Raw genomic sequence first — 13952 nt, forward strand, 5'->3', positions numbered from 1 at the left:
TGGCTTCTTGCTCCTAACCAGGGCTCCGTAGCAATGTCAGGACACGTCTGCAAAGCCTGGAGTGTGGTGTGAGGTTTTCCCAGAGCAGAGCCTGAGCTGGTGGGGATCACAAAATGGTCTCTGCATTTTGTGCCTACTTACACTGCATGAAAATCCAGTTTTGGATGGTTTTCCTAAAGAGGCTTCTTGCAAGTGGGTCATTGTAAACTAGATCCTCATCTCTGATTTAAACTGCATTTAGAAGGTGAGGCAGCCCTTAATGATGTACTTAAGTAATCGTGTGCTCCAGTGCTTTCTCGAACAAGGGCTGTAATACTTGTTTAAAATTAGTTCATTTACTTCTTGGAATAAAATACCTGCTTTCTCAAGCGTGTTATTCCCTAGAGCAAATATTTTCCCTAAATCACAGCAGTGACCATAATAATAATTCAAGCATACCTATTTTTTCCTGCAGTTGGAATTGAGCGAATTCCATATTTCTTGATCTATATTTTTTTCCATTCTGGCTAAAAATAGCAGAAGTTTTCTTGTTAAATCAGTTTGCTTATTTATGAGCTCACTGACACTCTAAATTATCCAACTCAGTGGTTCATTAGAGGAAAGGAAAAAGCTTAGGTAAAATGAAATCCTACTGCAGATCTTTATATAGCGGGATAACATATCTCCCTCTGATTACTGCATATCGCTTTCCAGATTGAGGTCTATTAAGCTATAGGAAGTGGTTGCCTCTAAGAATTGCCGGAGGAATAGAGACGGTAGCTTTGGCAGGGAAGGCAGAGGGTCAGTACGAAACTCAGCGAGAACTGGTCGGAAATTTTTTGTCACAACATTTTTCACCAGAAAGTGCTGCTGCAGCAAAAACAGGTTTTGTTTTGACTTTTTTTTAATGAAAAAATATAGCATTCCAGTTTGCAATGGCTTTTTCTTTTAAAATTTAAGCTATTTTATTTTTTTCCCCCTGTAATTAAAACCCATATAAATCAGCTGAGTGTTTCCAAGAACATGTTTTGACGGCTTCAAACTCAATTTTGGGAGGGGGGAGGCTGAAGGGGGGTGATGTTTTGTTTACATTTCGGCTTTTCTGTTCACACCATTTATCATGTTCTCAGGGAAGTCAGGAATTTAGAGCAGCGCTGGGACTTGGCTGAAAGCAACCTGATTAATAGCAGCTCCCAGCAGAGCAGCTCCATCAGGCAGGAGCTGCTGGGGTCCACCACGCTCTGGCACAGCTTTTCCCCGTGTGCTCGGGCTCCGGTCGGTGGGTTGAATCTGTCCCTGTTAGGGATCACCGTCCTTGTGTTGGCAACCTTTGCAGCGATGCTTTTTTTGGGAGCCTCGTATGAAATCAGGAGCTCCTCCAAAGCATGTCTCTCATCCGTTGCCAGCGGGTGACTGTGTTAGAGGAGATATCGAACCCAAGGTTAGATGAGAGGAGCCCGACCCTCTTCCTTATCTCAGCTGAAGTTTTGAGCCTCGTAAGGTTCACTCATCACTGGGTTTGTTTCACCCCACTGATGCCATTTCTAAGAGTGAGAAAATCCAGCCCTCTGACAACGTAAGTGCAACAGATCTGGGCCTCTGTGGTTTCTCTTGGAAGATATTTTGCTGTTGAAAGACTTCTCAAGCATAGAGGATAGGAAAAAAAAAAATGCACAGTGAGAAACGAGAAGGAAGGCCAGGAGGCCCCTGCAAGCGTGAGCCAGGTCTGTAGGTTACCCGATGAAATGCTGTCCCCAGCGCGGCTCTCCTGCTGCCGCGCGCACCAGCCTCAGACACATACCTGAGGTGGGGATTTGGGGAGGGCTGAGCCTGCACTTCAGGGCAAGCATCCCTCCTTGCGGTGCCTGGCAGCAGGGATGCGGCTCTGGGGGAGACACTGCAGTCCCCGTTTTCCGCTTTCTCTCCAAACCCTGAAGTGACGTTTCACGTTTCTTATGAAAAGAGCTCTGTGTCTACGGAGAGAGCTTCATCGATATTTTGATAAAGTTTTTTATCAATTTCTTGAATGCCTTCAGCGGGGATGTGTTTGTGCAAGACGCATAGGTACAGCGTCGGCGCGGCAGTGCAGCACGTATTCCCAGCTTGGGTTTGCTCAGAGCCGGAGGCGGCTGATGGGGGCCAGGGCTGGGGTGGCATTTGGGGGCTGGAAGACGCAGGCAGTTCTTTTAGTAGGACAGTTATTGGTGCTTACCCAGGCACTGGAGGCTCTTTGGAAGGTCAAAACCCACTAAAGTCACCAGGAAGGCACTCGCTGACCTTTCCAGACTTTGAACCAAGCCTTAAGTTTCTCCCTGTCCCCATTCAGCCATTAGGAAGTTAATTATAGTCCCACCTGCCTCTCAGGGAGGGGGAGATCCCCATATCCTCCCCGGAGCACAGGGAAAGGCACGCTCCATACCCCATGTGCAAAATTATTTTGGTGTTGGGGAATCTGGGGACTCAACGAGATTAGCTTAGAGGCCAATAAAATGGCATGGTTATTGGGTAGGAACAACTTCAGAGAAGTTGGAAGATGTTGAAGCCTCTTGTATTTGATCATAGCCAAGAGGATAAATATCTTTAGCATGAAAGCAATGTTACTTTTGCTTCTTCATCTAGACAGGAGAACAACAAAATATAATGCTAGCATTAGTGTATGGTTTTAAACTCCCTCCCAGCTCACTGATAAGCAATTAAGAATGAAGGTCCCGCTCTTTTTTTTTTTATTGTTTTGTTATATTTTGTTTCTTTAATGTTCTGTCCCTGGTAACAATGTGCATGATGTAGCATCTCCCACTGCAGGGATATTGTTTGAGTGTCTAGAAGTATTTAGATTATGATAATTTTTTTTTTCTTTTCCTAAAGATTTGTGTCCTGGTTTCTTATGCTTAATCATCTCTCCCTTCAGATCCCTCTAGCTGAGATGGAGGCTCTGTCTCTGACGTCAGATATTCTCTCTGAAAAGTCCTGGTCCTTAGCTCTGACGGATGACTCTTTTCCTGACGATACTAACACACACTTACTTAATGCTCTGGAAAGCAATGTACATACACTGGTCACTGTATAGTCTGATGTTTACAGGGTTCGAAATACTGCTTCCACCTCTCTACACCTGCCTAATGGCATTTTCAGTTCAAGCCCATTTCCAAGTAGCACCAACCTTTCCCCTGAACAGGACGTTGTCCTTAATGCCATTAGGTCCTGGGTTGTTACCACTCTTGTCCACGAACTTGGCTCCTTGTGAGGAACAAGTATTTATTTCTATTTTTCCTTTGGCGTCTTATGTAAAAACAATGTGTTTTCTACAAGTAAAATAAATAGTAAAAAAATGCTTTGGAAAGCATCAAGGTTGAAATTTCCTCCCCATCTGAAACAAATCAGTGATGCTGCGTGGAAGAGACACCCATGAGCTAATGACTCATGTGTCCTCTGCTGAGGGGTCATCTAGAACCCTTTGGTTTGTCCTGGATTTTTGTCTTTATGAACACAGGCACCACAAGGCTTTTTGCATGATTGGTGCCAGACTGTTTATTTTACAAATATCAGATGGGGATTTCTCTGAGATGCTGCTTGTTTTGTGAATCCTTACTAGCAGTCATCCTGCTGGAAAATAACAAAAAAAAAAAGAAGTTTGGACTACTTTGTGTCTTTTTGAATGAAATAACCAGTATTTTGAACCCTGCCTTAACCATCTCCTCTTTGAAACATTAGACATTTTTAGCTGTGTAGCAGTCAAGTGCTTTTTTTTCTGCTGTACAACAGACATAACTCCTTTCCAACATTTTTGGATCATTCTTGTTTTCTTTGTTGTTGTTCATGTACCTGCCTTTGGATGTTTGTGTTGTTGATAAATTTTCTGCCATTCTAGTTGATTGTCATCCTAATTAGCACTTATTTGGGAAACATCTCTTAAACCGTGACAATATTTCCCATCATGCTTCATGGCATCACGTGCAAAAGATTTTGTAAACTACGTTTAACATTTTGTATGGGACCTTTTGTTTCAAAATTAGTTAGTCCGGAGAGCTGGACTGAGGAGAGAGCCCTTCTCGTTTTGAATCAGATCAGACAAACCTGTTTGACAGCATAGCAAAGTCTCAAGGGTAGAGCCAAGAGAGATGGTTTTTCTCCAAAAAAAAAAAAAGCAAAACCAGGTTGAACAAAGCGTTTTGTGAATTTGTGTCGATACCAACAAAGTGTTTTGGTGAAAACAATTTCCCAAACTCCTGAAAAACTGCAAGCTTTCATTGAAATCTTTCCTAAATGCAATGTTTTTATACTTCATTTAGACACAGCTTTAGTTGAAAAATATCTCAGAGTGTTTTGTTTGATTCAGAATAGATTTGGGTTGGGATTCTTTTTGGTTCACGGAAAACTCAGATTTGGTTTTCAGTCGAGCCAAAACAACATGTTTTTCAAAACTACCAGTGAACCAAAAAGTCATGTGCTCCTGCTGCTCTGTTTGTGAGCTGGACTCGGAAGATAATTTTGCAGCCATTTAAAATTATTTTCCTGAAGTTAACTCACAAGAATTCCCCCGAGATGATCAGAAAGTGGAAACGAGCCCGCTGTGGTATTGGATCCTGTCAATGAACCTAAAGGTTCATTAAAGGTTGGGTTTGGGTAGGATGTCGAATCCAAATTCTCGTGTTCAGATCCAAATGGTTTTGAATTTGAAATCTCAGGTTTCAGGCCATCTTTTTTGCTTTAAGCTAAATAATATGAAAGCTAAATAGCATAAACATACTCTTCGGAAAGGGAAGGCAGGGAGGGGAGGAACAGAGAGGTTCCCAAAACCCAATGTCTCAGCTTTACCAGCACCGGTTTCGCTCTCCTTCCCTGAGCTATATCAGGAGACTGCAGTCTCTCTTATCTAGGCTATATCCAAATCGGCAGGTTCCTGAGGACTGAAACTAATGCTGCATGACAGTGCAGATCCGTTTCCTTCATTAAATTTACAACAGTGGTCTTCCTTTTTTTTACCTTTTCTTCTTTTTTCCTCCCTTTTTTTTCCTTTTTGTAAATTCCTTTTAATCTCATCATGTTTCTTCTGCAAACAAAATGCCATAGTGAAATTTTGGGTTTATGACTGAAGGACAAAATTGGGAAAAAAATCTCAGTGTTGATTTCAGAAAACCTGTAATGCACTGAGTGAAGGGAAGATTTCTCAGAAAATAAGATTTAAAGCTTTCAAAAAATTATCATCAATATACTGTATCGAACTACAGTGTCACATCTTATTTCTGTGTTTTTCAATGGAGAACTTTTAAAGAGAAAATCATTCTTTCATTAGAAATATCCAGGGAAGCTGACTTTGCTTCCATTTTTGCTAATACTGTTCAACATAATAACTCCCAAGAACACTTCTGGGATGGAGATACTTCCTTATGAAATCAGACCTGAATCCACCTCATTTGATATTGCCTGTGGTGCTGCCCATTCCAAGAGATGCTTTGGCTGTAAAAACTCCATAGTCAACATATATACAATAACCCTCGCTTGCATTAGATCCCTTCTAATTAGAGAATGGCTTTAATCCTGAAGCAGTAGGTTTAGATATCCCTTTAATAAAATGGGTTTAGTTATTCATTATGTGAGAAGAAAAACCAATAAAATTGTGCTGGGAGCCAGAAAATAGAATATTTTCTGTAAACTAGTTTTTGTGTTTGGTTTTTGGTGGTTTTTTTATTGTTAGAAGAGGAAACTACTCACCTTTGCAAAAGTCTGACTTGCTGATGAGGGCACATAGGGAAAGCTTTACTTTTATTGCAGAGGATCAAAGTTAGGCAAAGCATGTGACCTTTGTTGGCCTTGAGGCATGATGCCTTCTTTGCACATCCCTGAAATAGTCATGGTTTATTACTGCAGTGTTGCTTCCTCTGTTTCTGTGGTTCATTCTGTGTGACAATTTATTGACAATACAAAATGAGGGGTATAGCCTCCCGGTAGATCCATTCGTGCAACTTGTACATACTGACGATGTGCATGCCCATCGTGCCATACTGATTGCAATGGCTGTCGCTAGCGTTTCTGGGCACTTCTCCTCTTCCCACCCCGCGATGTCTTCCTTCCTCACTGTTTTTTTCCCCGTAGGCTGATCTCCGCTCCAAAGACGACACGCTGACCCTGTCTCCCAGCAAGGACTTGCTGAGCGTGAGAAAGCCTTTGGTGGGGCGCACCCACTCTTTGCCAAATGACAGCTACATGTTCCAGCCGCCGTACTCCAGCCCCTGTCCTGCCTCCCTGGGCGAGAGGAATCCGGCACATCACAAGTCCCAGTCAGGTACACATCTGTCCGCTGGGACAAGAGCAGGATTTTCCAATATAGCAATAGCTGGGATTTTCCAAGCTATTCAGTAGGAGGCAGCAAATCGCCATCAGTTTCCAGTGGAATGTTGGTGTCCTGACCTGTGGAATGGCTTTGCAAAGACCCTCCACAACTTACAAAGTCCAGGCTGTTAAAGGGAACTCCTTTCCTCTGACCTTTTTGGCAATGTGACAATGAGCAGTTGGCCTGGCTCAACGCTGATTGTCCCTCTGCCTGGTTCCCGGAAGGTTACTTGGGCTCTATCCGTCTCACCTGAGCTAGCTATGGCCCCAGAGCAAATACCCCAGCAGAAGAATATTTCTTCATGGCTGTTTTTTTGCAGCAGTACCTACTCTAGCAGGTTTTGGAAGCTTTATACGGGAACATCTGTGAAAGATGGGAAAATGGTGTCTCTAAATGCCTGTAAAATGAACATAAATGTGCTGAATTGAGAAAGATCTCAGTGTGAGATGAATGGGAAAATGAGAGAGTGTAGAATTGTCCTTCCCAGTGTGCGTGGTTGGGATATACGCCTTAGAGCTAAATTCAGAGATATTCTTAGACACAGCGTATTGCAGATACTAAGGGCTCTCTCTCTACATGCACCTCTGTACCTGTACTTGCAGCTGCCTCCTGGTGCTTATCAATGTGCTTTCATTTACTCTGTCTGCTAGGGGTTACCTTCTGCTGGTAAGTGAACGTAGCTGTCTTTAATTCTTCTGTACATGCCATCATTTTAGACATTTGTCACAGATAAGAGAGAGAAGTTTTTACAAGCATTGTCATTTGAAAGCCTCTAAGCAGAACATAATTTCAGCACTGTTCAGAATGGCAGGAGATTTGAACAGATTAGAAATAAGATGTTGAAATTTGCATAGTAATAAGAATTTGGCTGAATAGTCACTGTTGAACAGCAGAAAAAAAATGCAGACACAACGGAGGAAGATGAATCTGGAGTTGTGAGAAATCACTGCCATAATACAAAATTTTCAAGGTCAAGAGCTGTCCTTTGAAGAATTTGTTTGCACATAATGCAAAAGGTGCAACTAAAATCCTGGTCAAATCCCACTGAAGTCAATAGCAAAACTCCCATTACTATCAGTGGAGCCCGAATTTATGGCTGTCTCTAATAGCCAAGAAATTCCTTGGAGTTATAATCCCTGACTATACGAAGGAATCCCATTTGCTACAGAAGGAGTTTCCGGTGCTGCATTTGTTGACCCTTAATTCAGATGCATTTGTCCTGTCTTGAACAAAAACTACGTCAAATTGACTAAAAAGTGGGTAATTTCCGAGTCCCTTCTTTCTTCAAGATTGCAATTCCCGTTTGGAGAACTGAATAGCCCCATCTGACAGCCCTGGCTTGGCGGGGGGCAGGCATTGCACCCTTGTAAATCCATGTGAAAAACTCCACTGAGATGTAGGAGAAGTATTTTGGAAAGGTAAAGCTGATGTCTTATTCATAACCACATTAAGCAATTAAACCTTTTGTGTTTCTCTCCTGCTCATGAAATTCCAATTGTCTTAAGCGGGCCGAAGTGCTCAGAGGTGGGTAAGGTGCCCAAATCTTGGCATATGCATCATTGTCCTGTTCCACCTACAATGTCACTGCTTTTCAGGGTGGGGGAAGTCACCCCTACCTGTTTACAGTTTGTAATATTATAAAGTGCTGTGAAGATAGCAAAAGGTGCCAGGCGCCTCTAATAAATCACCACAACTAAGCCATAATATTTCAAGCTGAGAAAGGTTTTGTTGTCAGAAACACTGGCACTTGCAGGAGGCATTTGTTTGAATACTCCTTCGTAATGGGGCTGTTGTTCTGGGAAGGATTCCAGGACAAATGAGATTCTCTGGGATGCGGTCCAGGTTAAATGAATTGTTTTGAAAAATGTTGAGCCTGTTGCGGGGGGGAGCATGCAGAGTTTCAAACCTTTTAGAAGAAGTAGCCAGCAACCACAACGGGTCAGAAAGAGGCTGGTGAGTATGTATTTCCTTCTCCTGGGATGCTTTGTAAAACTAGCCTTGAAAGCTGCCAGGTGCCGTTCCCTTTTGCTTCATTTCCAGTGTGCATGCTGGTTTTGAGATCCCAGCAGTCGGCCTCCGCGTACGCTCAGCTATGGAGACATCCTTTTCTAGAGTCCTTCAAAGTCAGGTCCTTGCGGTGCTAAGATGTGTGGTTGCCTGCAAAGTTATTGGCCCTAAAGCAGGGATGTAGAAATTGCTCATCCAGATGAACTTCTAGTTCATAATCTTCTGTTCTTAACAGAAGCTAGTCCCAGCTGTATCAGGGGAAAATGACAAGAAAAATGAAATAATAGACAATTTTGGAATAATTTATTAGTAGGTGGGAGTGTTTTCCCAATCACGGACAGCCAGTTGCTGAGTTCAGTGGTTTTGCCGTGCCTGTTTGGTCCAAGGTGCAACGGAGCAGCTTCCTCTGAAAGGTCATTGAGATTGGGACGCAATCCCCAGATGAACATGTCACGTTTCTGTCTCTTCTCCCTCTTGTAAGGTTCAAAGGCATCGGTGCAGTCGCAGCCGGCGGACACCAGCTCTCTCCTGCAAATTCCAAAAGACCATTTTCACCACGTTAGAGCTCATGACCATGTGGTGAGGGAGAGCAAACCCCAGGTTTCCCAGCAGGCGCATTCTCCTTCTGCTGAAAGGCTGCTCCGCAGGCAGGTAAGCAGACTTATGATCATGAACCTGCTGAGGTTTTATATTGTTGTGTTTCCAGGTTAACCATACTTTAAATTCAAGGAGGGATTCACAGAGAAACCTCCGGAGAACTGTAATTCTCCTACAGAAATAACAAAAAGGTTGATGGATTTTGATCTGAAAGCCATCCAGGAGTCTCCAAAGAATGTGCGTGATGAGTATCATCTTCTTTGGCAACATGCCTAAATGTTCTCCACATTGTTAGCACTTTATTTTTTCAGTCCTCTTCATAAATGCAGCCAAAAGCTCCCCAGGGGCTCGTTGGGGTTAAGGAACTAATTCTTAACTGCTGTGATTTTCTCAGTGCTTGAAAGGACACAGGGACTGCAGACTCCATCCCAGGCCACCCTTCCTCTGGCTCCTCTAGTTTCTCGAAAGGGGAAAACTATTTAAAGGAAGCTGGATATCTCGTATGCAAAACCATCATGGAAGGCACATTGTTTTTACAGTGAGAACTGAAAATTAAGATCCTTTTGAATCTCCTGTGTGCTTTTGAAAAGTTTGAGTATATGCAAAACAGAAAACATTTTATTTTGCAACTGTTTTTTTCTCTGGTTTTTGCCTGGCATTGATTTAAATCCTGATTCAACCAAAGATCTAAGAGATCTAATCAAAAATTCCAGGCTGGTTGATTGGAAGCATAAGTTTAAATTTATCTTTTTTAGTAAAATACTTAAACTTGTGCTTCACTCTCACATTTTTAAGCATATTTCATTGTGCAGCTGGACCAGAACCAGAGGCATGTCTGATTCCCAAACTCTGCTTTCTTCAGTAGTTTCATGCCTGATTTTATACACACAAAATAGATCAGTTCTATTTTTTCAAAAGCAATTTCTTTCCTGCATGAAAATATTCCCTTTTCTTTCATCTTTTAATCAACATTGACAAATTAGACAGTTGATTCATTAAGCTCTAAAAATGAATGTGAAGTACCAAGGTTAACAATTACATTAGTCTGTAATACTAAATTGACATAAGAAATTCCTAGCATGTATTCGTTTGCACAGGGCTGGCCAGCTACCCCAATCACTGCTAATGGGGAAACTAATTGATGTCATGATTCCAGTTCATAACCGCTCTCTCTTGCTTTGTAATGAATAACAGACCCATCCTTTTGAACTGATCTATCTAGAACAAATTACCATGTTAGCCATCTTCCTCAGCCTAATTTTGTTCATATCTTTGAAGGCTTCTTTTTCTAAACCTTTTCATATGTTTAAGTCAATTTATTCCCCTCCCTCCTCTCTCTGCTCACGCAGTGACATGAGCATGCTCTTGGAGTGACATTTCAGAGAGAAAAAAGCTTTGGGACAGTGAGCAGATATGGTCCACGGGCCAGACAGATCCCTCCGAAGGTTGGTTAGGTGTTGCCTTGGGCATGCTCCCGAGTAGCCAGGAGCTCCCAACGTGGCTAATGGGAGCAGTAAGGTTGTTCCTGGCAACAGGCAGCAGTGCTGTTACTGTTAATTGCAATCTAGATGGCCAGACACTGTGAAACTTAGTTCTTAAAGAGGCAAAATTCCCTTTACACCCTCGGCAATTCTGCTTGCTCAAGTGCTCTCTGCTTGGCTCCTTTTATTGCCACCACTAATTTGTTACTAGCACGTTGCAATAGCCCAAACTAGCAAAGCATTTTGGTTTGCAGTACCCATTTTTCCTTATTGTTACATATATTGCATGTAATTCTGATTTGTTTTCTTTTCTTTCTTTCCTTCCCCTTCCCCCTTGTCCCCTCTCCTTTCCTAAATTTGTGCATAGATAAATCTTGTCCACCACATACCTGGTCCGTGCACTTTCCTCCATCATTAAAACCTGTGTGTTTAACCTCCCTTTCCCTCCAGAGTGCTGGAGAGTGAACACAGTCCCCATGGTAACGTGCAGTTTAGACTCCGGGAAGTTTGACAATTAGCGATGCGCTCGCAGATGAAGATGAGGGGATCGGATGCTTTGAGAGAACGTGCCCTGCTGAGGAATACGCTCCTTGGCAGTGTATTGCACAAAAGCTTTTCTCCAGGGGGATTCTACCTGAAATTAAAACTATATTGATTTTCCGGTTCCAGGACTGTGTATCCAAGGTGTAGCCCACACCAGGCTGTGGCTGCTACAGGTGTACACCCCAGTGGGATGGCAGAGGGTCCTTTTATTTTGAAACAAACCAGTAAAACATTTGTACAAACAGTTACGACTAACAACTACCAAAGATGCCTGTATCATAGGGAAAGAAAGAGCTGGTGGTGACTCATACTGTCGTTGTGTGCAACACAGGTTGGTGTACAAGCAAAAGTAATGACAAAAATTACTCTTTGCTTCTGTATTCTACTTTTTTGTGGTCTGTGTCTCTTCTCAGGATATGAACATGGTTTCTTCTCCCAAACACTCACTAAAACTATTGGCATTGAGGAGACCAGAATCAGCGCCACTCTTGACTGTGGTTAGTTGCCAGTATTATGCTGTAAGATTTTAACTAGAGAGGATTCACCAGCATTGCACAAAATCGTTTGCCGTATTAAATATTCTCTCAACTCTCACAGGCGACAAAGGGAGCCCAATGTGCAGATGTAGCAATAGACTCTTGTGTTTCTGCGTGCACACATGTGCATACTGCAGCTGATGAGAGCTTTGCCTGAATAGAGATCATTTGGCTCCAACAATCCTTGCGGGACAATTTTTATATAAATTCTAAGATCATTTTGGGGCCATTCGTCACAAAAGCATTCCTTAGTGTGAGGAGTTTCATCTCCTTACACTTCTCTGAAGGACTGACACCAGCTGTATGCATTTCCTCCAAGTTTCTCTGTGAAGTTTTTAATCTTTAAGATCATTTAAGATTCTTCTCAAACTGAGACTCTGCCTTTAAGGGCCAGTTAATGTGGCTGATTTATAAACCCTTTTGACAAGGGATGCAGTGCAGTGAAAATACAAAGCCTTCACAACATGCCATAGGTTCTCTCTGCCAGCAGGCACTGATGCTGCATACGGCTCTAGACAGCCAAGGCAAAATGTGCCTTAGGAAGCCTGAACTCAAGCATCAGAATAAGTTGAAATAATTACAGATTATTATTATTGTTGTTATTATTATTATTATTATTATTAGTCCAGCTTTGGACTCCAGCTTTTCCAGCTCCCCTGCCGTAAGATGGTGCAGAGTCATGGCTCCAGCCCGGTGACCAAAGCGAGGGACAGGCTCTTGCCCTGATGCTGGCGCAGAGCGTGGTTGCTCTGGGGTCGCCGGCCCTGGGGATCCTGCTCCGTGCCCTCAGCATCACCTGAGCTAGAGAAGAGAATACGCAGGCCCACTTGCACATCTTCCCTCTCCCACTCGTACCTGGGCTGCTAAAATTATAAAGGGCTTTGCTGCAGACCCTCATCCTTTGCATAACAAGAATATGTCTACGTTTGGGTGGGAGTATTCTGTTTTTGCAGCCCTCCATCCTTAGAGGAGAAAGCTAAAGGTCAACCAATTATGAAGAATGAAGGGCCAAATTCTCCTGCCACTTACACAGGGACAAACCCACAGATCTCGGAAGCATGGGAATTGCTAGAACCCACAACACAGGTCGTTATAGGAGTCAGTGGGTCTGTGCTGAGGTATCTCAGCAGAGTTGAGTGCCCTGTAAACGCTGTGCCTTGCTTGTACTAACCTTTGTTTGGTCTGTCTCTCTCATCTGGCAACTCCCCTCCTCCCCGATCCCTTTGCGCTCCGATATAGATGGCTATAAGGAACGACTCTTTGGATAGCAAGGAGAATCTCCACACCGAGGTGAGTGAACTCTCTGACCCAAATGTCCCCGCTGTGCCCAAGGAGGAGTCATCAGTGGCTCTGACACCCTCAGAAGCGCAAGAGTTGCCTGCATGGAGCCGGGCAAGCGTTCATACGCAGCAGCTTTCCCACAATCAGTATAATATTTCAAAGCAGGCACCAGCATCGTGTGCTTGTGCAGACTCGTATCAGGAGACACCTGGAGATTCAATGGACCAAGAAGTATCTGAAATAAACAGCTCCTCGGAGCCTTTCACTTCAGAAACTTGTACAGCCTCGAGTGCCTGTTCAGAGGTTCAGCCTCTCACTCCTAAGAGGAACATAGGCAATACTGGCAACGTTACACTGAAGGACCTGAAGAAATACCACAGTGTAGATACCCAGGGTCTTCTAAAAAAACCGCCCTCTTGGTTAGATGATCAAAGGAGACATTCAATAGAAATTTGTTCAATGGAAAACAGCCCTCAGCACCATTCCACATCTAGTTCTTCTGGCTTCATAAGTCAGGTGGTAAGTGAAATGGAAGGCTTGCAAGGAACACGGCAGAAGAAAAAACTGAGCCCTCCATGTATATCTATAGATCCACCCGATGGACAGAGTTTGCTACCTAGAGGACCTCACAGCATCTCACCTGCCAGTGGAGACATTTGCTTGAGACGGCGTGCTCCATCTTGTGAGTCCAAGGATTCAATGGATATAGGGGATTCGTTGCTTCCAGACAGTATGTCAGCATCTCCTACCCCAAAGAAAGACTTGTTGACACTTCCTAGCTTTTCCTTTGATCAAACGGAAATGGACCCCTGAGTTACTTTTCTGTTGGTGCCAAATGTTTTCTTCCTTTCATGTAACAGAAAAAAAAAAAAAAAAAATTAAAAAACTCTGTATTCCAAAATGGCACTGGGTAAAAAAATTTCCAAAGAAAGATTAAAGAACCAGCTGGTTAAAAGAGTGGTTAACCTATATCACGCTTACTTAAGCATATGTTCTGCTTAGGTAAAAGCAATACAATGTGCAGAATCTATATGTATATTATATTTTATTAAATTAATTGAATCTAGTATTGCGGGATGTAGTACATTTTGTGACTAAAGACTCGTTTAATTTTCTTCTATTTTATGTATCTCAGAATATTTCTGAGATAAAGTTGGTTTTTATGAATATTTTAACCTAAAAAATATATATTTAATC

General features: G+C 42.8%; 1 protein-coding gene across 1 annotated transcript in view; it reads left to right on the forward strand.

The window, feature by feature from the left end:
• The window catches only part of CACNA1G (calcium voltage-gated channel subunit alpha1 G), a 148746-nt gene extending 135178 nt beyond the window's left edge, over window positions 1-13568 (forward strand). Inside the window, exons 36-39 of the mRNA XM_059828045.1 lie at window positions 2888-3022; window positions 6073-6262; window positions 8799-8968; window positions 12714-13568. Of these exons, the coding sequence (XP_059684028.1) occupies window positions 2888-3022; window positions 6073-6262; window positions 8799-8968; window positions 12714-13568 (1350 nt within the window). The remainder of the gene's footprint in view (window positions 1-2887; window positions 3023-6072; window positions 6263-8798; window positions 8969-12713) is intronic.
• Window positions 13569-13952: the final 384 nt, after the last annotated feature.

This window comes from Gavia stellata, chromosome 22 (assembly GCF_030936135.1).
Source record: "Gavia stellata isolate bGavSte3 chromosome 22, bGavSte3.hap2, whole genome shotgun sequence".
Classification (NCBI taxonomy): domain Eukaryota; kingdom Metazoa; phylum Chordata; class Aves; order Gaviiformes; family Gaviidae; genus Gavia; species Gavia stellata.